This window comes from Erinaceus europaeus, chromosome 10 (genome assembly GCF_950295315.1).
Source record: "Erinaceus europaeus chromosome 10, mEriEur2.1, whole genome shotgun sequence".
NCBI classification, from domain to species: domain Eukaryota; kingdom Metazoa; phylum Chordata; class Mammalia; order Eulipotyphla; family Erinaceidae; genus Erinaceus; species Erinaceus europaeus.
Genome location: NC_080171.1, coordinates 107,356,954 through 107,383,142, shown reverse-complemented (window position 1 = coordinate 107,383,142; position 26,189 = coordinate 107,356,954). Strand labels below are relative to the sequence as shown.

Here is a 26,189-nt window from a genome sequence, read left to right as displayed (position 1 = left end):
CAACAAGTATTTTTTTTTGCCTCCAGGGTTATTGTTGGGGTTGGTGCCTGCACCACGAATCCACTGCCCCTGAAAGCTATTTTCCACTCCCCCCCTTTTTTTTGCCCTTGTTGTTTTTATCATTGTTGTGGTTATTATTATTGTTGTTGATGATGTCGTTATTGTTCGATAGGACAGAGAGAAATGGAGAGAGGAGGGGAAGACAGAGAGGGGGAGAGAAAGATAGACACCTGCAGACCTGCTTCACTGCTTGCGGAGTGACCCCTCTGCAGGTGGGGAGCTGGGGGCTCGAACCGGGCTCCTTAAGCTGGTCCTTATGCTTTGCACTATGTGTGCTTAACCCACAGCCTACCGCTTGACCCCCTCAACAAGTATTTTTGAGAGAATTCTATGTGCTAGAAACTGGGTACAAAGTGGGGGGATACATGCCCTCTGTTATCCTCACAGAAATAAAGGAAGAAGCTACCATACCAATGTGACAGTATAAAAAGCCTGGGGATCTCAAAGATCATACCTGCATGTGAAAGAGATAGAGATAGAAAGATAGACAAACAAAGATGGCATGGGACTCACAGAGCAGAGGTTTGACCAGATCTTTGCTATGAAGTCTATATTGTTTCCCATCAATTCCATTTACCCTCCTCAATTCCATCTCATTTACCTATCCTTTCTCCTCACTACTTTGAAAATAATGTAGAAACCTTAGCCTTCTCATTCCTCCCATCTTCTTTTACTCCTACATGGGTCAGTGGGGTATCACCAAGAAAAAGGGATGGAAGAGAGATGCACTGGGATCCTGGTATATAATGATGGAAAAGGACCTAGGTTGGAAGACAGGGTCTTCCAGATGTCTATCATGGGGATATAAGAGGTTGTACTTATGTGTCAACAACTATAATGTAAGCCATTAACCACTCAATAAAGGGGGGGGAGACACCAGACATTTAAGTGAGTTTCTCACTTCTGCTTTACCTTTTTGGTTGGCAAACCAATTACTGTCTCAGAGTGAATTTCTATATTTACAAAAATCAGTTGTTGGAGTTAGTGTTTCTTTTCTTTTAGGAACTTTTCAGCTCTCAAACCACAGAATCCCTTGGTTTAGCTCACCTCTCAGATGCCTTCCTACCCAGATTTCCTTGTTTGCTTACTGTGTTCCTTAAAGAACTCATTATGCATTATTCTATGCATTTGGAGGACAGATACTGGTTCTTAGGGAAGGTGAAAAACACATATTTTGTTTATAAGTACTAGATCTTTAGTATTAAAATGTGAAAAGTGGATAAAATTAGGAAAGAATACCTTAAAAGCCTCATTATGAGTTTTAATGAAAATAAATGGGCTGAAAGATATGGGGTTAAACATAAAGGTTAAACACTAAGGTGAGTGATAATATTATATTTATTCTTTTCATGAGCCAATCTAAAGGGATGACCACTCACTTTTTTTTCTCCAAACCCTGTGCTGTCCCTCCTTTTCTCTGAATTCTAAGTGCTTACTTTCCACAGATTTATGAGTGTATCTATATATCCCAGTGTTCACGACATATATTTTTGTGATTTTTTTTTCTTCTTCTAGCTATGGGATTGCTGGTTCTACCAATGTGACAGGTGATCAGGTGAAGAAGCTGGATGTCCTCTCTAATGACCTGGTTATTAACGTGCTGAAATCATCCTTTGCCACCTGCGTTCTTGTATCAGAAGAAAACAATCATGCCATAATAGTAGAACCTGAGAAGAGGGTAGGTCTACATTTCCACTACGCAAGGTTTTCATGAAACCTATTCCCTTCTTAGTTTCCATCTGTTCAACTACGCTGAAGTCCTAGGAATCACTTTGGGTTCTTCCTGAGTCATACCTGTCATTTCAGTCACTTCACAATTATCACCTGGCTGACAGGTCTCAGATCTGTCCTCTTCTATCTATTCTCCCATGCCATTGTCACCTCTCCTCTGTGCTTACTTATTATACCTGGGAAAGACTCATATGTATTCATATTTATTTTCACTCTCAACTTTTCATGTCATGTTTGAGGTATTTCAAAGTCTGGCTTCCGTTAACCATTTTTTTTTCCTTCATCTTCATCCACCAAAGTTCCAATCTTCACATCCAGTTCTGCTGCCAGTCTAAGCTGCTCACAGTTTGCATGCACTGAAATCCACTGGGATCCCTTGTATTCTTTCTGTGTCTCAGTCTCTAGCACAATACCACGCCCTTTTGTAGGGATGTAACAATAAACTATTGTTGACAATGGAGGACTGTTTTCAATTTTTATAGAACAGCAACATTATTTTTAAAATATTTAAAATAAAAAAGAAAGCTACATTGGGCTTATGACCTTTCCATAATTGGCATGATTGGTAAAGCAAAGGAGACCAGAATCGGGAAACATACAACCATTAAAAAGTGGAGCTGGTTTCATTGTCTGTTTGCAGAGTCAGGGCCTCATACTTGCATTAGTTCTCTGGGTTACCTTTCTGTTGTTGGGGTGAAAGAGATAGATAGACAGATAGATAGACAGACAGACAGACAGACAGACAGATAGATAGACAGACTGTAGCTGCAGAGTCTACTCTATTGTGCAGCAATGGTTGGAATCCAGCACTCTAAATGGTGAACTATCTCACTGTTACTTGACTTTTTTCCCAATAAAAAGCAATAGCCTTAAAGTCTGTGACTGTATATGTACAGTCACAGACTTTAAGGCTATTGCTTTTTATCTATATATATAGTCTTGATATTTAAAAGTAACAGAGAGTCACATGCAATAAATTTGCTTTCCATCTTTTCTAAAATATTACTGCATGTCCTATTCAAAGTTCATGTTGTTTTATGCTGGACTTTACTAAACAGATGGCAGTTCTAGGCATGTGAGTTGAAATTATTGTTTGACATCCTCTGTCAGTCAAACATGCTCCTTCCATGTTATCCTTTATAATACACATGTTCCCCTTTCCTGAATGACATTCCCTCCTGCACCAGTCAGGATACTTTATTAAGAAAAGGGCTTTAAGAAAATGGGGATCAGGTGGTGTTGCACCTGGTTGAGCACACATGTTACAATGCACAAGGACTCAGGTTCAAGTTCTCAGTCCCCACTTGCAGGGGGAAAAGTTTTGCAAGTGGTGAAGAAGTGATACAGATGGTTCTCTGTCTCTCTTCCTCTCTATCTCCCTCTTCCCTCTCAGTTTCTCACTATCTCTATCCAGTAAGTAAAGTTAGTAAAAAAATGTTAAGTGACTAAATTTGTGTCTAAGACTCTGTGAAAACTATGGTGGTTATTACTGGGGTGTGGAGCACAACTTTGGTGATGCCTGAAGTGTGGACCTATATCTTTGTAATCTTGTAAACCATTATTAAATCACTAGGAAAAAATAGGAAAAAGCAAAAAGAAGTCAGGGAATTGATAATTATCTTAATTTGATGCAGAACATTAAAAGTCACATCTTAAAATGGCTAATTTGGAGAGGGAAATTTCCTAGTGGTAAACTGACTCTTTTGGAAAAAAAAAAAAAATATATATATATATGATTTAAGGTACTTGCCAATTTTAGTGGTGTAAGTAGTCTCCATGGTTAATTTTAAAGTAGTAACACAGAATCATCGAAAGCAGATTGGGAAGTGAATTATGTATTTAGCTCGTAAGAGCCAGCTCCCTAATTACCACTAAAACGTTATTCAAAGAAGGAGGCCTTGGGAGTCTGGCTGTAGCGAAGCGGGTTAAGCACAGGTGGCACAAAGTGCAAGAACCCGCTTAGGTTAGAGTTTCCAGCTCCCCACCTGCAGGGCGGGTGGCTTGACAAGCGGTGAAGGTGAAGCAGGTCTGCAGGTGTCTTTCTCTCCCCCTCTCTCTTGCGCCCCCTCCATTTCTCTCTGTCCTATCCAACAACATCAATAACAACAATAATTATTACAACAATAAAAACCAAGAGCAATAAAAAAGGGAATAAATAGGAGTTGGGAGGTAGCGCACATGACACAAAAAGGGGAGTAAATAAACAAATATTAAAGAAAAAAAGAACGAGGCCTTCATAGCTCTACCTCAAATGTAACGATTTTAGGATTTACAATGGGGATATTGTGGAATAGGCTGTGTACTGCAATTGCAAGCATCATCTGTAAAGCCTCCTTGAGAAGTTTCTTGTAGCTCTTCATACTGGCCTGGTTTCACTAAAGAGTGGCTATAGTTTTCACTTGTGGATAAAGAGAAATATTTAACTAACTGTGTTTCCATTTTGTTTCTCTTTGGCTGCCAGGAGACTCGATCTAAAATTGTGATCCACCTATATTAACAATGTAGGAAACTTTAACTTATTTATCTAAATTCTTTTTTCTCTCTTTTTACTTATAAAGTAGAAATATTGACAAGACTATAGGGTAAGAGGGGTACATTTCCACACAGTGCCCACCCCCAGAGTTCCATATCCAATCCCCTCCTTTGATATCTTCCCTATTCTTTATCCCTCTGGGAGTATGGACCCAGGATCATTGTGGGATGCAGAAGGTGGAAGGTCTGGCTTCTGTAATTGCTTCTCCGCTGAACATGGGCCTTGGCATATCGATCTATACTCCCGGCCTGTCTCACTCTTTATCTAAATTCTCTCTTTATCTAAATTCTATTAGCCCCATCTTCCATGTCGTCTTTCTGTTGTAAGTTGTGCTTGCTCTGCCGAATGCTCTTCTGGGATATGTATTTAGAGTTTTTGTTCTGTCTGCCACCTCACATCTTCTCTAACAACATAAAGCAGATAGCTGTCTTGAACTCCCCCCCCCCAGATTCCCTTATTTATTTATTTTGATTCATTTTAATAGCCTCCAGTTTATACTGTAATTTGTTATAATGCAATTTAAAAAATAAAGATATATCTAACTTTCCCCCCTTTTTTTCTGCTCAGGGTAAATATGTAGTCTGCTTTGATCCCCTTGATGGTTCTTCCAACATCGACTGCCTTGTGTCCATTGGAACCATCTTTGGAATTTACAGAAAGGTAAAATGTAACGTGTCAAGTCAAGTACCTACTTTAGGATAAAAAGGAAAATTTCCCATTTCCCTTTTGGTAGAATGGTTAGAATGTGTATTAGTAAACTCAGTGAAGTATGAACTTGGCTTACATCTCAAGTGCTGACTTTTTCTAATGTTAACTGCATAGTGAAGATGCATTCAGTTGTTCGTAGAAAATGGAGAGAAACATGGGTGGGGAGAGAAAGATATTTCACACTTTTGCTTTCTTTTGAGATGGAAAATCAAAGTAAAGAGAGAACATGAAGTGGTAGAACCAGGAATTGAGAATTGTGAGAAGATCATCAGACTACACATTACTCATATCAGTATTAGGCCTGAAATTCTCTAAATCAAGGTCTCTGCAGACTTTTACTCCAAGGCTGTGTCTAGGCCCCCATTTGCTCTGCCTGTGAGAAAAAAACCCCAAGATAACCCTTTTTTCATTAAAATAAGTGAAAAGCTGCCTGGGAAGTGGCATAGTGGATGAGGAAATTGAACCCTCTAACATGAGGTCGCTGGCATTGACATGTGCCAGAGTGATGCCCTGGTTCTCCTTCCCTCTCTCAATAATGAATACTCTTTAAAAAATGAAACAAAAAAATCTAAAGAATATTTCATGATATTTATATAATATTTAATATCACTGTCCATAAATGGTGTTTTAAGGCATATCTGGTCAACTTATTTGGTGGCATGTGGCCTTTGATTTTGACCTATCATGGTAGGGCTGTGCAGTTTTGTTAGACACCACCTAAGAGGAAAACCTAGACTATTTGGGAGTCGGGCAGTAGCACAACAGGTTAAGCACATGTGGTGAAAAGGGTAAGGACCTGTGTAAAGATCCCAGTTTGAGTCCCTGGCTCCCCACCTGCAGGGGAGTGGCTTCACAGATGGTGAAGCAGGTCTGCAGGTGTCTATCTTTCTCTCCCCCTCTCTGTCTTCCCCTCCTCTCTCCATTTCTCTCTGTCCTATCGAACAATGACAACATCAATAACTACAACAGTAATAAAAAAACAAGGGCAACAAAAGGGAAAATAAGTAAATATAAAAAATATTTTTTAAAAAAACCTAGACTATTTGTACATAAAATATTTATTTTTCACCTCCACTTTGTGGAGTTTGCTCACCACTCTGTCATAGATTATAGGAAGCACCCATGCCTTAGGTTTCCCGTCTAAGGAAAATCCACAAGTCACTCTAGAAAGAGAGAGAAAGAAATAGAGAGAAACGTTTAATGGTCACACAAGCTTACTGATAAGTGGAAAATAATATGAATATATAAGTCCACCATAAAACTTTATGAAATCTATAATAGGAGGGTGGGGGGTAGGTAGCATAATGGTTATGCAAAGGGATTCTCATGCCTGCAGCTCCAAAGACCCAGATTCAATCCCTTGCACCACCATAAGCTAGAGCTGAGCAGTGCTCTGGTAAAAATAAATAAATAAATAAATAAATAAATAAATAAATTTAAATTAAAAAATAAATAATGAAATCTATAATAGGTCATCTTGGCTTCCACTCTTTTAAAAGTATTTTGTATTTATTTGTATAAACACACAGAAATCAAGAGGGGAGAGGAGAGTTAGAAAGGGAGAGACACAGAGAGATACCTGTAGCACTGCTTCACTGCTTGCGAAGCTTTCCCCCTGCAGGTAAGGACTGGGCACTTAAACTTCTATCCTTGCTCATTGTAACGTGTGCTCAGCCAGGCGCACTGCCATATGGCTCTTTAGCTTCTGCTCTTGTTAATTTTGACGATAAAACTTAGCATTGAAGTTAAGCTGATCTCTTCATCTTAGTAGATGAGGATGCTACTTCCACTGACCTTCTTCTAGGATTCAGAAGTCAGAAAAAAAGACCACAATTGGTACTTTAGCTTTTGATGTTATACTTGAGCTTGCTGACTAGTATTGCATAAAATCCCCTTTAAATGTATGGAAAGTTAGGCCCATAGAGGAATAGTTATTTTTCATCCTTGGAATGTATTTTGACTTTGTCCTGGCTAAGATGCAGAGTCAACATCAAAATCAGTTTGAGTTCAAAATCTGAGTCAAATGCTTCTGTCAAAAAAGCAAAGGCAATAATTTATCTGTTTTCTAATTCATATGATGAAACATACCATTCCTATTATTAGCATGGAGGAACTTAATTTTACCTCCAAAATATCAAAAGAAGTTTGGAACAAAATTCTTCAAGTAGGAAAAACCTTGTTAAAGAGTCAACTCAAACCCTGTCAGATGCTTGCCAACCTCAGTCTCCACTTCAACTCCTAATCAGAAACCTATTAAAAAAAAAACTTAAAATAATAATAATAACAGACAAGGGGAATGGGCAGTAGCACAGCGGGTTAAACACACTGGGCACAAAGTGCAAGGGCCCGCGTAAGGATCCTGGTCGGAGCCCTTGGCTCTGAACCTGCAGTTGAGTTGCTTCACAGGCAGTGAAACAGGTGTGCAGGTGTCTATCTTTCTCTCCCCCTCTCTGTCTTCCCTTCCTCTCTCAATTTCTCTCTGTCCTGTCTAACAACAAGAGCAGCAACTATGACGACAACAATAACAGCAACAACAAATGTGGGGGGAAAATGACCCCCAGGAGCAGTGAATTCACAGTGCAGTCACCAAACCCCAGCAATAACCCTGGAGACAAACACAAACAAACAAACAAAGAAAAAACAATAAAAATTGGGCCAGGGAAGCAGCTCAGCAGTGTCCAACATTTACAAAGTCCTAAGTTTGCTTCCTGGCACAACATAAACTAATAACTAAGGTCTACCTGGTGGCACAACAGGTAAAGTGTGTGTTACCTACCATGCACAAGGATCCAGGTTCAAGGCTGGGGATGGGGTGAGCTTCAAAAGTAGTGGGGCATTTCTGGAGATAATCCATTTCTTGCTCCTCTCTCTATTTCTGTCTCTATCAAAAAAGAAAGAAAAAGGGAAAGCAACAGCAAAAAGGCTGCTGGAAATGGTAGAGTTGTAGTGCAGGCACTGGCATCAAGCCCCAGCAATAACTCTTGTGGCAAAAGTAAAAAAATAAAATAGTAAAATAAAATATCTAGTTCCCACTGTAAAAAGCAGAGGTTCAAAATTGTTCTAATAGTTTCTGTATTCAAATCACTTCCATTATTAATAATAGACATGCGAAGTGTAGCTTAGTGGTGACGAAACTGTCTTTATAAACTATTGGGCAAGTTTATGTTGGGTAAGCTGTGTATTTCTTGTTTCCTTATCTTCAAGGGAGAAATATCAAAAATTAAGTATAAATAGAATGAAAATATTGCATAGGACATACAAAACTTCTCAGTAAATGGTAATTATAAACATTACCTTCCTTTTCTGCATATTAAGTTTCACTGAATATTATCTCACTCAGAGGTGGAACTTAGGAACAAGGACAGAAAGGGAAAACACAAAGTAACTGGGCTTAGTGCATCGCGCCAAAGCGGAGGACTCTGGGGAAGGAGAAGGGAGGGGCTGGGGTGAAAATTTGGGGAAAAAGACTTAAGTTGGGGGTGAGAATATTTTATAGATGCCTATCTCAGGGAGATGAGAATCTAATGATAAAGGCTTAATGGAAAAGGAAAAAAGAAAAAACACATTACTAGTTCTCATAACTGGAAAGCCCAGATGGGTAGTCTGCTTCAGGTGCAGCTGAATCAGGGGCCTGACCATGGAATGAGCTCTCCTTCTGTCTACTACTGCCTACCTCTTGGGCGGTCCAATGATTCTTAGCAGGTCTGGGCTGCATGAAGTCCTCATAATAACTTGTAAACAGAAGACGTAAGCTTCACTGCCAGGAGTTCCAAAACAAAAACTATCTCATTGGCTCTAATGGATTTGGTTTAGGTCACATACCTAACCTTCAATGCATCAATCTGCTCAGTCAGACCAAGGTCAAGTGACCATTCCTGAAACCTCAGGCAAGATAGTATTTTAAGGCACTGAGCCCCAGCAATAATTCTGATGGCAAAGATAAAAATAATAAAACAAAATATCCAGTTCCTACAGCTTAAAACAGAGACTCAAAATTGTTCTAATAGTTACAGTGCAGTTACTAGCAAATCCTTGTGGATAGAGATCCCTTCTTATTTATAATTTTTTCCTGATAGGTTTCCTAGTGCAAAAATAGGTGAACAATATTGACTGAGTTAATCAGGACTCTGTCAAATTCCCCCAGAGATCTTCGAATAAGCATTTGATTGCTTCTTCTAGGACTATAACCTCACATGACAGCCCAACCCCTCTTCTGTTTGACTTTTTCTCCCACTACCTCGAACCTCTAGAATCTGTGACATCTTCCCCACATAACCCTTCACTGATGGCATGGAACAAAGTCAATACTTACAGAAGACCATGGTGTTAGAGACATGAATAAAGGTTTTTTAGTTTTCCCAAGTGTTTATTGTGCACTAGTTAGTGAACATCTGCACGAGAATGCAGTGGATTCCCTGGAACAAAGGCATTCGTTGCTGGGGATCTGAAAGAGATAATTAGAAAGGAGGGCCCAGAGTCGGGCATTAATGCAGCGGGTTAAGCTCAGGTGGTGCAAAGCGGCAAGGACCAGCATAAGGATCCCGGTTCGAGCCGCCGGCTCCCTATCTGCAGGGAAATCGCTTCACAGGCGGTGAAGCAGGTCTGCAGGTGTCTCTCTTTCTCTCCCCCTCTCTGTCTTCCCCTTCTCTCTCCATTCTCTCTGTCCTATTTAACAATGACGACTTCAATAACAACAACAATAACTACAAAACAATAAAAAACATCAAGGGCAACAAAAGGGAAAATAAATAAATATGTATAAAAAAAGAATGTATCAGCTCACCTAAATGTTTATCAGAATGTGATGGAGAGTATCCCATGAAATAGTACTCTGCAATCAGAGAAGATGATATTGTGTCCTTCGGGACAAAATGGAACTTGAGGTGATTATGCTTAGCAAAATAAGTAAGGAGATGTAGTTACCACATGTTTTCATTCATATGTGGAATCTAGCAATCTGATTTACATGAACTTGCCAAAAAATCCGAACAAAACAGAAGCAAGCAAACTGTTTCTAAGACTTCTGAGAACTATGGTGGTTATCTCTGGGTGGGTGGGATACAGAACTCTGGGGATGGGTATAGTGTGGAACTAAATACTGTAATCTTACAATCTTGTAACAAACTATTAATAACAGATAAACATATATATGCTTATATACATATACATATGTTTACATACATATACACACACACACATATATATATATATATATATATATTTGCTTCCAGGGTTATTGCTGAGACTCAGTACCTATGCTATGAATCCACTGCTCCTACAGACTATTTTTTCCCCTTTTGTTGTCCTTGTTGTTTTATAATTGTTGTTGTTTATTGCTGTTGTTGTTAGATAGGACAGAGAGAAATCGAGAGAGGAGGGGAAGACAAAGAGGGGGAGAGAAAGAAAGACACCTGCAGACCTGCTTCACCTCTTGTGAAGCAACTCCCCTGCAGGTGGGAAGCTGGGGACTGGAACCAGGACCCTTACTCTGGTCCTTGCACTTAGATAAAAATATTTTTAAAAAGTCAAATGTGATCTATTAAGAAAAAAGTATCTGCTCTACCCTGCATTGACGCTGGGTTTACATCTCTGTATTTCTGAGGGTGCACTTGGTGTGTGTGTGTGTGTGTGTGTGTTGGGCCCACACTGCTCAGCAGTGGGTGAGTGCTACAGTTGGCAAGAGCTCATGACATTGATTTCCTCCTGAGAATTGCAGCCCTGCAGCCCAGTCTTAACTTGTTTAAATGAAGATGGGGTAAACAGGTGAATGACATTGATGTCCACAATAAGATTAAATTCATGGGAGCTGGCAAGAAGGCATGATCTTTTTAAAAAAACATGACAATGGATAAAAAAAAAAAAAGAGAGAGAGAATATCAAATTAGTAAAATTGAAAGAGGACCCTGATTTGGAAAGAAAGATCCAGATGCAGGAAATCTGGGTTATGGTGGGAAGGCTGCTGTGGTTAATATAATCAGGATATTGACTGATGTGTAGAGGAAAGTACCTCTTGGAAGCTGCCCTGTCTCATTAGGTGAGCACTTTGAGAATGTATTTTGCAAACAGTTGAATTAGAAAAAAGAGAGAGAGAGAAAGAGAGAGAGAGCGAGCAACACAACAAAGCAAAGATATGGTTTGTTTTTCTTTCTCGCCCTAGAACTCAACTGATGAGCCTTCTGAGAAGGATGCCCTGCAGCCAGGTCGGAACTTGGTTGCTGCCGGCTATGCGCTCTATGGCAGTGCCACCATGTTGGTTCTGGCCATGGCGTGCGGCGTGAACTGCTTCATGTTGGATCCGGTAAGAGGCCCCAAGGGAGGTTTTAAGTTGAATAAGAGCCCATAACCTGGTGCTGCAGCAAGCCAGATACTGTCATACAAGCTTTTGCAAAAAGAAAGACTTCGCTTACTTGCTGTTGCAACACACAATGGGGGTGGGGGGCAGGAGCAATGTTCCAATCAGTTTCCTCACTCTCTTGTCTCGGGGAAAATTTATACAGGTGTGAAGGGGTGAGGGTAGAGAGGGCTGGAAAACCAGGAGGTAGGTTCCAGGGAAAACAGAATGGGGGTCTGAGGCTATCAGGCTTTCCCACCTCCTGAATCGTGATAGACTTTCTATAAATTTCCTCTTAAAATCATCTGTAACGTGGTTCTTCACTATTGTGAAGGGACAAGGCAAGCAGGAACAGGCTGTGATCATTGTCCTTTCCCTTTCCAAATTTGGTTTTAGCATTCTCACTGTTGCTTGCAAAACAGTGTGTGCAAGCTAAGAGTAATTGTTTGCCCTGCCAAATTTATCAATTTCAAGTCACCTCCTCCCCATGGGGTCATGACAAGCAGCTTTTCCCCTTTGGAGCTATGATTTCAGTTAGTTGTTTTGCTGTTATCTGTGACTGTGTATGTGTGTGGGGTGGGGTATGTGTGTATGAAGGTGAGAAATGCTGTCCAGAGACAGACAGAGATGATGGGGTGGAGAATGGACTAAGGAAGATGCACTGACATTGTGTTCATGAGGACTATCAAGGTAAGAAATAATATCTGTCCAGAACATGAGACAGTCTTTGTTCCAAATTGAATCCTTTGGAGTGAGCATCATTCAAGCAGCCATGAGGCCAGAAAAGTGAGTGAAGTGTACTGTCACAGAAAGGGACTGTGGTAGGGCCTGAGGGGAGCTGGAAGGGTCCAGCAGACATTACTCTCCTGGTACTCAGCCTTGCAAGGTTTCCAAAGTTTCAACAAGTACCGGCTTCAAAAAAAAAAAAGTTTCTGGATTTGTAAAACTAAAAGCATATTTATGGACCTGGTGGAGCCTGAGGGTAGTCTTTTTGCCACTGCCTTATTTTCCTGGGCTGAATGAAGTATCGAAACAGAAGCAGTGGACTGCATTGTTTGTTTAAAAACAGCCACTAAATTTAATTGACATTGTGTAATGCATGAAAACCTCTGGTTAACCCTTGTACTTTTGATAAGACTTTGATGCGCTCAGGGAAGTAATAAGAAAGAAATGAAAGTAACGCCATAGTTCGGTTTGTAGAGAAAACGTACCCTTTAGAGAGTCTCATGAAAGGTGCTCATTAGCAGTTTTAAGTCGTGGCTAGTTTCTTCCACACATCAGTAAGATGACAAGTTTCAATCCAGCAGATCAATTGGGGAAAGATATGTCTTTAAACATGCAATGTAACTAATTGTACATAGATACCTTAGAATAATTTTCAGTGGATTGGCATGTTCATTATGTGTTTGACCTTGTGTCCCAAAGGGGGAAGAGTTGAATTTATAAATACTTTTTGGTTTTGTAAATGTGATCACATCACATTAGTGGGTTTTGTTGTTGTTTGGTTGTTTTTTGTTTGTTTGTTTGTTTTGCTAACAAACTGAACTTAAGGTAAAGCAGTCACTAACACCCTGTCAGAAGCTGGTGGTGAGGCTCCTGGGTCTTGTGCCAGCAGGTTGTATAAATGAGAACATGGCTTGTTTTTTGTCCCCTGAACTCTTGCACAATTGGACTTTGCCTCTTTTAAAGTACAGGCAATTAATAAACAAACAATGAGACGGGAACAACGCTAGTTCAAGCTCCCAAATGAGTAGAACTAGAGCAAGGTTCACTCTGTACTTAGAACATGGTTTCTGGGAGTCAGGCAGTAGCACAGTGGGTTAAGCGTAGATGGTGCAAAGTGCAAGGACTGGCATAAGGATCCCGGTTCAAGCCCCTGGCTCCCCACCTACAGGGGAATCACTTCACAGGTGGTGAAGCAGGTCTGCCTTTCTCTCCCCTCTCTGTCTTCCCCTCCTCTCTCCATTTCTCTCTGTCCTATCCAACAATAATGGCATCAATAACAACAATAATAATTACAACAATAAAACAACAAGGGCAACAAAAGGGAATAAATATAAAAAAGATTTTTAAAAAAAGAACATGGTTTCTGAAATCACCATTGTTTGTGGATTTATCCGTCCACATCTACTGCTTCCTTTAGAGAGTCTTCTGGTGACTTGTCTGGTGCTTTTGTGTTGATGGACTGTTAGAAAACTTAAATCTCTTCTGCTTTCCAGCTTGTGGACAAGGGTTTTCAGGAGTAAGTTACTGTGCTCTGATAGACCTTTGCCCTTTTCACAACCTGTAGCCACTCTGTATTTGGAGAAATAATGCCAGCCTGGAGGGTCCCTGAGGACTGCCTTCTTCCTGCTCATTAACTTCTCAGTGCTCCCAATTTCCTTTCAGCTTAGTAAATTATGTTCATTTCGCCTAACTACAAGGATGGACTAATATCCCTGCTGAAAAGCCTTCAAGACAGGGCCAGGCACCTGGCTGAGCACACACATTACAGAGTGTAAAGACCCAGGTTCAATCCCTTGGTCCCCACCTGCAGGGAGGGAAAGCTTCATGAGTGATAAAGCAAGGCTGCATGTGTCTCTCTGTCTCTTTCTCTCTCCATCTCTCCCTCCCTTCTGAATTTCTGTCTCTAATAAACAAAACAAAAGAAAGTAAAAGCCCTCAAGGCTAAATGTACATTTCTACTAGGTTTCACTTTTTTAAATGCTTGTGGTTACTTCTTCGCAGCTGTTTTTCTCCTGTCAGACTGGAGAGGGTGTGCATGCATGTGCATGTGGAAGGTGGGGGAGTTGATGTGAAACGTGGCTTTCTGGGCTTGCAACACTGACTGATCAATGGTTTTTACTTTCTGGGGTGTGTTTTTTTGTAAAAGTTAAAAAATTTTTTTTTTTAATATTTATTTTATTTATTTATTCCCTTTTGTTACCCTTGTTTTATTGTTGTAGTTATTATTGTTGTTGTCGTTGTTGGATAGTACAGAGAGAAATGGAGAGAGGAGGGGGAGACATAGAGGGGGAGAGAAAGACAGACACCTGCAGACCTGCTTCACCGCCTGTGAAGCGACTCCCCTGCAGGTGGGGAGCCGGGGTTCGAACCGGGATCCTTATGCCAGTCCTTGTGCTTTGCACCACCTGCGCTTAACCTGCTGCGCTACAGCCCAACTCCCTTTGTAAAAGTTTTTATCTATGTACCTTCCTGTCATACCTGTCTATCTCTTTGTCTATCATCTATTTACCCTTATTGATAGTAAAAAATAAAAGTTTGACAAGCACAATTCATCAAAAGTTCTGGAAGCACAATAAAAGCATCAAAGAAAAATTAAAAAGTGTCATGATGGAACCTTTCAGTAACCACTGTTCTAATCATTCTTTTCATTTCCCTCAATCATCCTTCTCTCTCTTCCAATTGCTCTAGTTCCAACATGCTCCAGACCTATAGAAACAAGTCTTAATTCTTATCTCCATGAAACATCCTCTCCCTATATGAGCAAAGCCTTAGTCACCCTCTGGTCATGCACACAAAGAATGCAAATGACCCATGACCCAGAACAATCACTTCCCAAATTTGAATTTCCTCTGAAGACCTTGAGCCTTAGCTCCAAGCAGTGTTGGTGGGGACATGGGACTAAGACACATTGCGGGCTACTGACCAAAGGCTCCTGAAGTTTATAAATGCAGTAAGTCCAAACTCAGGGTCCTGCTCTTTTCCTGTAGCAATGAAAGGGAAATCTCATCTGGAAAGAAATAGACCACCAAGGGAAAAAAAGGGCAACTAGTGAACCAGGTTCAGTGCATATAGTAAGGCACAAGGATCCGCGTTTAGCTCCCAGCTCCCCACCTGCAGGGGAGTCACTACACAAGCAGGTCTGCAGGTGTCTGTCTTTCTCTCTCCCTCTCTATCTTCCCCTCCCCTCTCAATTTCTCTCTGTTCTATGCAATTAAAAAAAAATGGAAAGAATGGCTGCCAGGAGCAGTGGATTCATGTAGTGTCAATAGTTCACCCCAGAGATAACCCTGGAGGCAAAAAAAAAAGAGAGAGAGAGAGAGAGAGAGAGAAGCAGACTACCATATTGTTCTCTGTCCACTCATCTGTTGATGGGCATTGGTTGGTTTCACAGCTTCATAGTGAAGAGTGTGAGTGCTTTGATAAACAAGGGTGTACAGATGTCTTTTACAGTTAGTATTTTCATGCAGCGTGAGTGGATCTTGAGAGGATTATACTAAGTGAAGTTCGTCAAGTGGAGAAAGGTAAAAACCGCACCATGTCTCTTATGCTGAATGAAAAAGAGATAAAGCAAGTGAACACACGCTAAATAACCCGTACACCCTTAGGTTCTGATGGCAGAGCGGTGGTTAGCAGAGGAAGAGCTGGGTGTGAGGATCGTAGGGTTGGGTGGCACTGTGTGGGGGGTATCCACTTGGATGGTGGTAGACGGATGCCAGATCTTTGGTGGTAGATGCAGCATAGTTACATAATGTGATTATTTAATATACATCTGTTGGGTGTGAAGCTGAAACGTACTCCTGAAACGTACAGTGCTATAGAGCAATGCTACCACAATAGGATTTTTAATTTGAAACGGAGAAAAGCTTAAGCTGAGGGCAACCTAGAACATGCTGATGTCACTCAGCTCCTCCTCCTAACCACCCATCTTTTTTTTTTTTTCTTGTGAATGCATATGCACCTCTGAAGCAACCTTTGGACACACAATTCTTATTCTGTGTCAAGTTTTGTTGCTGTTTGACATGTGTCTGTCCTCTCAAGCTGTATGTGATTCCTTTTCTGTTGTGCTGAACTATTTGAAAACAAAGTCAAAAAACAAAGTCTAGTGGTCCGGGAGGTGGTGCAGTGATAAAGCTTTGGACTCTCTAGTGTAGGTCCCAAGTTCAATCCCCGGCAGCACATGTGCCAGAATGATGTCTGGTTCTTTCTCTCTCCTCCTGTCTTTCTCATAAATAAATAAAATCTTTTTAAAAAAAAAAGTCGTGACAATATCTGCAGCACCTATTGGTGCCCCTCAGATCTCTCCACTGACATTTTTGCCTAGTTCAAAGTTCTGGGACAGGTGGGCAGAGGTCCAAGTACCCCATGGCTTTGAAAAGCCTTGTCAGTTGCCCTTTAACTGCTCATGGCCCCACCTGTTAGAGACCCTGTAACATGTTTCTTTTTTTCTCTTTCCTCTTTCCCAGGCCATTGGAGAGTTCATTTTGGTAGACAAGGATGTGAAGATCAAAAAGAAGGGGAACATCTATAGCCTCAATGAGGGTTATGCCAAGGACTTTGACCCCGCCATAGCCGAATATATCCAGAGGAAGAAGTTTCCCCCAGTAAGTAAAGGCTTCAAGGAGAAGGCCCCCGAATTAAGCAGAAATGGATGAAAATGACCCAGGTGTCACTGTACAATAATACTATGGCTAAATCCCCACCATATATATGGGGGATTGAAACTCCTACCCTGAGACATCCAAATCCAACCATCCTGTTCATGATTGCCACTTTTTCTAGGCAGAAGAAAATCAGGATAATAAAGTCAGCCAGATGAGTGAGTTCATAGCAACAAAGCAGAATTCACTTTTGGGATTCCTAATCTCAGATTGTGCCAGTCCTGCAGTGTCAGTCTTTTAAAGCTCCAGAGTGTGTTTTAGAATCGATCTAACTCCCTGAATATGAAGCAAAGCCGTGGTTATTTGTACAACTGATTCTCTGTGGGAAGATTCAATGCTGCCACTCTATTACATAAAGCCATTGAGTACCCAAGTTCTGTGTTCTGGGAATAAAGCCCAAATGTTGTTACCACTCAGCACTGGCCCCAGCTCCCTTTCATTTTATTATGTTTCCTTTCACCTTATTTCAGATTCCCCTTCTGGCGCAAGGCCAATGCTCACATGCACTTCCACTGTAATGGTTCTTCCTTCTGGCCATTGTTGGCAGTATTTGTTTCTCTATATTGCCAAGTCTTTGCTTGGGCAATTTTCTCTCTCAGGAAATGAAAGTCCCACCTATACTCAGCTCCTTAGCATGACAAAATTCTTCTTAACCTTCAAGGTCCTGCTAAATGGTAAATTTATGTATTTATTTATTTATTTATGAGAAAGATAGGAGGAAAGAGAAAGAACCAGACATCACTCTGACACATATGCTGCTGGGGATTGAACTCAGGACCTCATGCTTGAAAGTCCAAAGCCCTATCACTGTACCACCTCCTAGACCACAAATGGTAAAAATTTTAAAATATCTTATTGATTAATTTATTGGAGAGAGAGAGAGGGAAGTCCAGAGGGCAGAGGGAATTATAGAGCCACCAGTAGCCCTGCTTCACTACTTGAGAGGCTTTTGCCCTGCAAGTGGGGACCAGGAGCTTGAACATTGTAGCATGTGCACTCAACCAGCTGTGCCACTGCCTGGCCCCTAACTGCTATATTTTTTGTGATCTTTGTCTCAATGCCGTAGCTATAGTGAACCACACTCTCCTTAAGGATTCTATATAAAGTAACTTGAATGTTGTAAGATGTATATAGTCTGTCTCTATTACTCCATTTTCTTTTCCTCAGAAATAAACTATCTTTCCTAGCTCAGCCTCAAATACATACCCCATAGGTGTTTAGTGAATAGCTGATACAGTAGAGAACTGTGGAGGGAATGAAAAGGCCTCCTTTCCTTTCTGCACATCTAATTATTTCTGGTATTGACCTTTCAGGATAACACATCACCCTATGGGGCCAGATATGTGGGTTCCATGGTGGCTGATGTCCACCGCACCCTGGTCTATGGAGGCATCTTTTTGTACCCAGCAAACAAGAAAAGCCCCAAAGGAAAGGTAATAAGTTCCTATGGAGTGGTTTAGAAATAGTGAATTTCATTTGGGGTGTGTGTGTGTGTGTGTGTGTGTGTGTGAATTCAGGAAATAGAAAAGGTTATTATAGCTATTACACTCTTCAGTTCTATGCTAAAGATGTCTGAAGCATATTATTTTCTAGATTAATGTTTGCTATGGTTTGGCGATATGGACTTAAAATGGTTTCTTGAACCTTTCTACTACTAAAGATAAGTAATGGATTATGGTCAGGAGTAGATTGTAAAGGCTTAGTGCTTCCTGGTGGTTATGTAGCTTGGTTTGACTTGGGCAAAATGAGTTGCAGTCATAAAATGAAGTGAACTAGTACAGTCACATTACTAAGGCAGCAAATCAAATACAGGTTCCAAATAGAGGTTTTCTTTTATTGCTTTCTAAAGGCATCAGATAGAAATAACTAATGAGCTGGCATTGCTTAGAAAATGCTACCTTTCTAGGGAAGAAAGGAATCTCTAGGGGGAATCTTAGAGCTTCAGGTAAGCTTTTATCACTCTTGCCCAAGTCTGGTTCTCACAGCATTCCCACAAGTTACATTTACTTAAGCTGGCCGATGAATGTGCTACTTTTCTTTCACACAGAATGATAGTGCATTTCCTTTCACAGTACTGACCTTTTGTTTTTCCCAATGAACACGTATTTTTTAATGTGAGTGAAAGACTAGAGAAAATCCTTCCCTTGTAATTGGTAAACATTTATATACAGTGGGCCCTTGAACAGCTTGGAGGAATAGTGGCAGTGAACCCCTCCCTGCATAGTTGAACCTTTCTATATAACTTTTTAAAATTATTTATTTAATAATGATTGACGAGATCATAGGGTAAGAGAAGTACAATGCCACATAATTCCCCCCACCAGAGTTCTGCATCCCATCCCCTCCATTGGAAGTTTTCCTGTTCTTTATCCTTCTGGGAGCATGGACCCAGAATCATTATGGGGTGCAGAAGATGGGAAGCCTGGCTTCTGTAACTGCTTCTCCATTGGACATGGGTATTGACAGGTTGATCCATACCCCCAGCCTATCTCTATCCTCCCCTAGTGAGGCAGGGCTCTAGAGAGGTGGGAATATATAACTTTTAATTTCCCCCCAAACATAGCTACTAATAGTCTGCTGCTGATTAGAAATCTTATTTATATAGTGGGTATCCTTTATGCATTATATGCTATGTACTCGTAACGGATAAGCTAAAGAAAAAGGCTATTAAGATCATAAGAGACAATTCATTTACAATATTGTACTGCATTTTTCTATGTTGTAACTTTATGTCAGCTGTTCTCAATAAAATCTGTGTAGAAGTGGATCCACATAGTTCAGACCAATACTGTTGAATGGCCATGTGTGTTGAAGGCATGTAGGTTTCTGTTTATAGCATGCAACATCCAATCCACAGATCATTGTGATTGTGTTTACTGGGGGCCAGGCAGTAGCACACATGATACCATGTGCAAGGACTCTGGTTCAAACCCCTGCTCCCCACCTGCTGTGGGAAGCTTCATGAGGGGTAGAACAGATCTGCAAGTGTCTCTTTCTCTCTCCTCTCTATCTCTCCCATCCTTCTTCATTTCTGTCTGTCCTATCAAGTAAAATGACAAGAAAAGGGGGGGGTGGCTGCCAGCAGTGGTAGATTCATTGTACAGACACCGATCCCTGGTGACAAGCATGGTAGCAATAAAAACAAACACATAGCACCACTCCCTGAAGGCAAGGAACTTTGGTTGTGGCGTGTGGTGTGGAACTATACAATATTACAGTCTTGTAAACCACTATTAATGCCCCCAAAATAGTCATAATTAATGGTCACAAAAATCACAATTAGTCATAAAAAGGCTTCTAAATACTGAAAGATAAAATAAAGACGACACCATTGCTGCCACAGCTATGTCATGCATCCCAGATGTATCTTACAGCACTTTTTTCTAATGCCTTGATAAAACTGTCTCTTAACACAAATGGTGAGGTCCCTTCATTCTTCAGTTTTGCAAATATGACCATGATACCTGTATAGAACTAGCCAGGAAACACCTGCAAAAAGCTGTCTGCTCAGTAGGCAGCCTGCCTGAAAATAAAGAAGGCCACTATTTAAAAATAAATGCCAAGATGCATCTACTAACTCCCAACCCTGAAGCCTTAGGAGAATTGTAAAAGGAATGCATGCAGAGTTGCAAACAATATTCTACTGTTTGGAGGAACCAGTCTGCTTTCCAGATGTCTGCAGCCAGATACAACCATGGATTTTTAAGTGCTTTTAGAATAGGCAACGCTCCATCCAAAACATACACACAGAATCACTCATTAAGTCCAGTTCCCTTGATCTGAAGAGAAGGGAGCCATCAGTTCTGCCAAAATGTCATTCAGTCCTGAGTCTAGGTGGTCTCTTTCACATTTCATCAACAATCTGTTGCTAGCTCTTGCCTGATGAATGGCTTAAATTTAACCAGAATTCTAAATTGGCCATTTTGTCTATGATGTGTGTGTGTGTCAGGGTGGGGGGGGGGGAGAGAAATTTTATTATTACTGTTTTACTAGAGACATAATGATTAACAAGACATTTGTCACATCAGTACAATTCCTCATCTTTCCTCGATATGCACACCACCCCCACCACCAACATAGTTCATTGTGTCCCCAACACCCAATCAATCCCCTGGGGTGGGAGGGATTTTATAGTCTTACTACAGAGAGAATATCAGTTGTCTTGGAAACTCCTACCAACACTGCACGATTTTTGCTATAGAACAAGTCCCCTGTGTATGTAGTGCCTTCTGGTGTAAGGACACTGCTCTCCACTCCTGTTTTCTAGTTGCGACTACTATATGAATGTAACCCCATGGCTTATGTCATGGAAAAAGCCGGCGGATTGGCTACTACTGGGAAGGAAGCTGTGCTGGACATCATGCCTACGGATATCCACCAGAGGGCGCCAATCATCTTGGGGTCTCCTGATGACGTGAATGAGTTTCTGGAGATATTTAAGAAGCACACTGCCAAATAGAAAACTGACCTTTCTTTCCCACACCTAAAAGAATTACCTTTCACCTGGATCTTTTGTGTCATCCAGCATTAACCCATTCTGACTGTGCATTCTACATCCCCCTAGACAGAAAATTAAATGCACAGATATCTTTATCATAAAATGCTGTTTAATACCAGGTACTACCCAACCAAAATGGTATCTTGACAATGCCAGTGACAGTCAAGATATAGTATGAGTGACTGGAGGAGAAACAAATGTATTTTGCCATTTAAAATAGAGTATTTCACTGTTCTATATCAAATGACAGTATAATAAAAATAGTACCTATCACATTAGACAGCTCATTGTCTCATTTTAATTGTAACAATATCCTTAATATCCTTATGATGGTAACATTCTTGTAACAGTGCTGACTTTCCGTTCTCAAACTTATAAAGGATATTTGGTGATCACAGTGCTGTTGCCTTCTACCCCCTCGCCCTGCTCTTAGTGCCATGAAGAAACCATACAAAATCACAAAGATATTGATACAAATACACACATACTACAAGAGTAGGAGGTCAGGTTTCACAAATAAGTCCTTCCCCTTTAATTTAAAAGGCTAACTCGTAGAAATTGGATTCTGTGGTACTGGGCAGAAAAAGACCATTTTTTGTCCTATTTTATGCTGATCACTATAATATTAATACATGTAACATCTCAATTTGTTGGGATCATTGAATCTATACATACATATGTATATGACACAGATAGGACTGAGAAAAAGAATGACTTTCACTTGGTAATTCTTGGAATACAAATGTGACTATGGGGTGGCAAAATTGAATATCACCTAGAAATTTATTGGGAACAGGCTCCCTAATGTCAGGCTGCCCCTAAAATTGGAACTCCTTCCTATTCTGAATCAAAACACACAAGCCATCTTTTGCAAAATAGCATGCTTATTCTTCTCACCTAGCTATTTGGCTGTTAGATATTTTCTATCAGATTCCCTACTAACAACTTGCAGTTGGATGCCAGGGTACAGTGTGCCCCAGATTTGTCACCACGGAAGCTACTGGGTATTTGCTGGAACACTCTGTGACCAGCCAGGGGTAGGTGCTCTGTGTAAGCATAGCTTGATTGCTTTCTGGAACACACAGAATGACTGTGACCTGGCCCCCAGCTTTAGAACTGGCAATAACTTCAAGATGCCTTTGGTGGGTTGAATGGCATATGCACATTCCAATTATTAAAACCTTTGACTGTGACTTAACTTGGGGTAAAAAAAGAAAAAAACATCTTTGCAGATTAAAGATTTGGAGATGAGATTACTGGGTGAGTCCTTAATCCAATGACAAGTGTCCACAAAGGATACACACACACACACACACACACACACACACACACACACACACACGGATAAGAAAACCTGAACTGTGATGAATTTCTAGATGCTCAGAGAAGATAATTCTGAGAGTTAAAAGTTCAAGATTAGGGGGATAGGTCGTGGCACACCCAGCTGAGTGCACATGTTACCTTGTCTGAGGACCCAGATACAAGGCCCTGCTCTCTGCCTGCAATGGAAATGCTTCATCAATGGTAGAGCAGAGCTGCAGGTGTCTGTCTTTCCCTCTCTCTCTCTCCCTCCTCAATTTCTCTCCAGCATATCAAATAAATGAATTTTTTTAAAAAAAAGGAAGGAAAAATCACTGGGAGCAATGGATTTGTTGTGCAGGCACTGAGTTCCAGTGATAATTGGTGGCAATGAAATGAAATAAGATAAAACAAAATCTATGGAGGAACTTAGGTACAGAGGATACCCGACACTTGTGAAGTCTACTGTCAGGAGGTCACTGTAAATATTGGGAAAATTGTCCTTGTTTTTCTTGCAAGGAGAGAGATATAGGAACTTTTTTCTAAAAAATATGCCAGAGCACTCAGTTCTTACTGAGTTGTGGAAAACTAGTCTGAGCCTGCCATGCTTGGCATTATCAGAACCTGATTGAAATAAGATACATTTGTTTTTTCTCACTGGTAACTAATCTAAAAGATAATAGTTTGTCCAAAAAGTATTCAATTAGCAGAGTGGTTATAGAAAAAGACTTTTATGCCTGAGGCTAATCTCTCAGATTCAGCCACCCACACTACTATAAGCCAGAGATGAGCAGTGCTCTGGTTAAAAAAATAAAGAAGAAAACAGAAAAAAAATGGATTAAATGTGCTTATATATCTTATGTTTACATGCTTGTGATGCTTACACATAAGTGAAATGAATGACAACAACAGTAGCAAGAAATGGGTGCTAAAGTATATATACAGAGGCAGTATGTCCAAAATAGCGTAATATTGAAGAACAAAGTTGTAGAACTCACATGATCCAACTTCAAGACTTACAGATGTAACAAAGATAGTACAGGATTGGCAAGAGGTCACACAGGTAGACCGTGAAACAGAATAGATAATCAAGCAGACCCTCATAAGCACAGTCCTTGACAAAAGGAGCAAAGACAATACAATAAAGCAAAGATAGTCTTTTAAATATGGAAACTATGGCAACTGTATATTCACATGAAGAAAATGAATTTAGACACAGAATTTAGTAGATACATTTTGTTGGCCCTTCACACAATGGCCAATGTATAATTGGTCATATACATAAATATGAAATGCAGACCCACAAAACTCCTAGAAGATAACAATGTAGGAAACCTTGGTCATGATGATGCCTTTTTAGACATAATTCATGAAAGAAATAATTGCTAAGCTGAATTTCTTTGAATATCTATTTATTATTAGAGACAGAAATTGAGAGGGGAAAGGATATAAAGAGAAAGAGAGATACCAGCAGCACTGCTTCACTGTTTGAGAAGCTTTCACCTTGCAGGCTGGCACTGGGGGCTTGAACCTAGGTCCTGTCACATTGTAACATGTCTGCTCAACCGGGTGTACCACCATCCGGCCGCTGAATTTCATTAAAATTAAAAGAAGTTCTTAGGGGTTGGGCGGTAGTGGCAGCGGGTTAAGGGCATATGGCAAAAAGAGCAAGGACCGGTGTAAGGATGCTGGTTCAAGCCCTTGGCTCCAGACCTGCAGGGCAGTCGCTTCACAGGCAGTGAAGCAGGTCTGCAGGTGTCTGTCTTCCTCTCCCCCTCTCTGTCTTCCCCTCCTCTCTCCATTTCTCTCTGTCCTAACAATGACAACAACAACAACAACAAAAAGGGCAACAAAAGGGAAAAATTTTAAAAAGTTCTTCTCTGGTAAAGATAATATTAAAAAATTGAGAAGATGAGGGAGTCGGGTGGTAGCTCAGCGGATTAAGCGGACATGGTGCCAAGCGCAAAGACTGGCACAAGGATTCCCGTTCAACTCCACCTGCAGGGGAGTCGCTTCACAGGCGGTGAAGCAGGTCTGCAGGTGTCTATCTTTCTCTCCCCCTCTCTGTCTTTCCCTCCTCTCTCCATTTCTCTCTGTCCTATTCAACAACAATGACATCAATAACAACAACAATAAAACAATAAGGGCAACAAAAGGGAATAAATAAATAAATAAATTAATTAATTAATTAAAAGATTGAGAAGATGAGTCACATAAATAAATGGCAAAAATATTTTGGAAAAGATATATATATATATATATATATATATATATATATATATATATATATTAAACATCTAGTTATAAAACACAAATCTTAAAACACATGATTTAGAAAAAAAAATAACCAAATCAAAGAATTGCCCAAAGACTTTAAGAGACACCTTGTTCTATGGTGTCCAAATATACACACTCTAGGGTGTCTGGGCTGTAGCATACTCAGTGAAATGCATTTGTTGCCCTGAGCAGGTCTCCATCTTTTTCTCCCCCTCTCTGTCTCTCCCTCCCCTCTCAATTTCTCTCTGTCCTATCAAATAATAATAATAAAAAAAGACCACCAAGAGTGGTATATTCATAGTGCCGGAACCAAGCCCAGCAATAACTATGGTGGCAAATAAATAAATGAATAAACTCAAGCTATGGAAGTAGTATAGTGTTTATGGAAAGGACTACCTGAGGCTCTGAGGTCCCAGGTTCAATCCCCAACACCACCTTTAGCTAGAACTGAGCTGTGCTCTGGTCTGTCTCTCCCTGTCTCTCCGCATCTTTCTCTCTCTACCTCTCTCTCATTAAGATAAAATAAATATTAAAAATACTCTTGGTCATTTATCATCAGATAAACGTTAATTAAGACATCAATGAAATACTGCTATTCATCTATTAGAATGGTAAACATTTTAACCATGAATACACTAAATGTTTCTGAGAGTATAGAGGGCATATGAGTTCTCACTTACCGCTTGTGGGAATCGAAAATGGCATAACCATTTAGAAAGACACTTATAGAATTCCTGCAAAACCAAACCAACTCTCACCATATGATCCAACAATCACATTCATCTGGTCGTTTCCCTAAAGAGTAAATAACTTATGGCTATAAAGATGTACAGAAAGATATTTTAAGCAACTTTATTCATAACTGACAAAATCTGGGAATAATTAAGATGTACTTTAAAGAGTGACTGGGTAACTAAACTATGGTCCATCTAGACAATGGGATATTATTTGTTGCAAAAAGAATGGAGCTACTAAGCCATAAAACATGGAAGAACAGTAAATGCATGTTACTAAGTGAACAGTCAATCAGAAAAGCATGATTACAACTACATGCTATTCTGGAAAAAGCATAACTATAAAAATAAAAAAAAAACTCTTGCTGTAAGGAATAGAAGGAGGAAGGAAGAGATACACCAGGAGATCAACAAGAATTTTTAGAGTAGTGAAGTAATATACATGATATTATAGTTAAATATATGTCATTATATACTTGTCCAGACCCATAGAATGTAAGCACCAAAAGTGAACCCACTGAAGCTACAGACTTTGATAGATAATAATATCTTTCTGCACAAGGTGCAAAGCACAAGGACCGGTATTAAGGATCCCGGTTCGAGCCCCCGGCTCCCCACCTGCAGAGGAGTCGCT

At 40.3% G+C, this 26,189-nt stretch overlaps 1 protein-coding gene across 1 annotated transcript in view; it reads left to right on the top strand.

The window, feature by feature from the left end:
* Window positions 1–21,523, top strand: part of FBP1 (fructose-bisphosphatase 1) — a 34,935-nt gene extending 13,412 nt beyond the window's left edge. The window contains exons 2-7 of the mRNA XM_007539868.3: window positions 1,576–1,738; window positions 4,892–4,984; window positions 11,190–11,330; window positions 16,553–16,690; window positions 18,061–18,180; window positions 21,015–21,523. Of these exons, the coding sequence (XP_007539930.1) occupies window positions 1,576–1,738; window positions 4,892–4,984; window positions 11,190–11,330; window positions 16,553–16,690; window positions 18,061–18,180; window positions 21,015–21,206 (847 nt within the window). The 3' untranslated portion in view covers window positions 21,207–21,523. The remainder of the gene's footprint in view (window positions 1–1,575; window positions 1,739–4,891; window positions 4,985–11,189; window positions 11,331–16,552; window positions 16,691–18,060; window positions 18,181–21,014) is intronic.
* The last annotated feature ends 4,666 nt before the right edge of the window (window positions 21,524–26,189 follow it).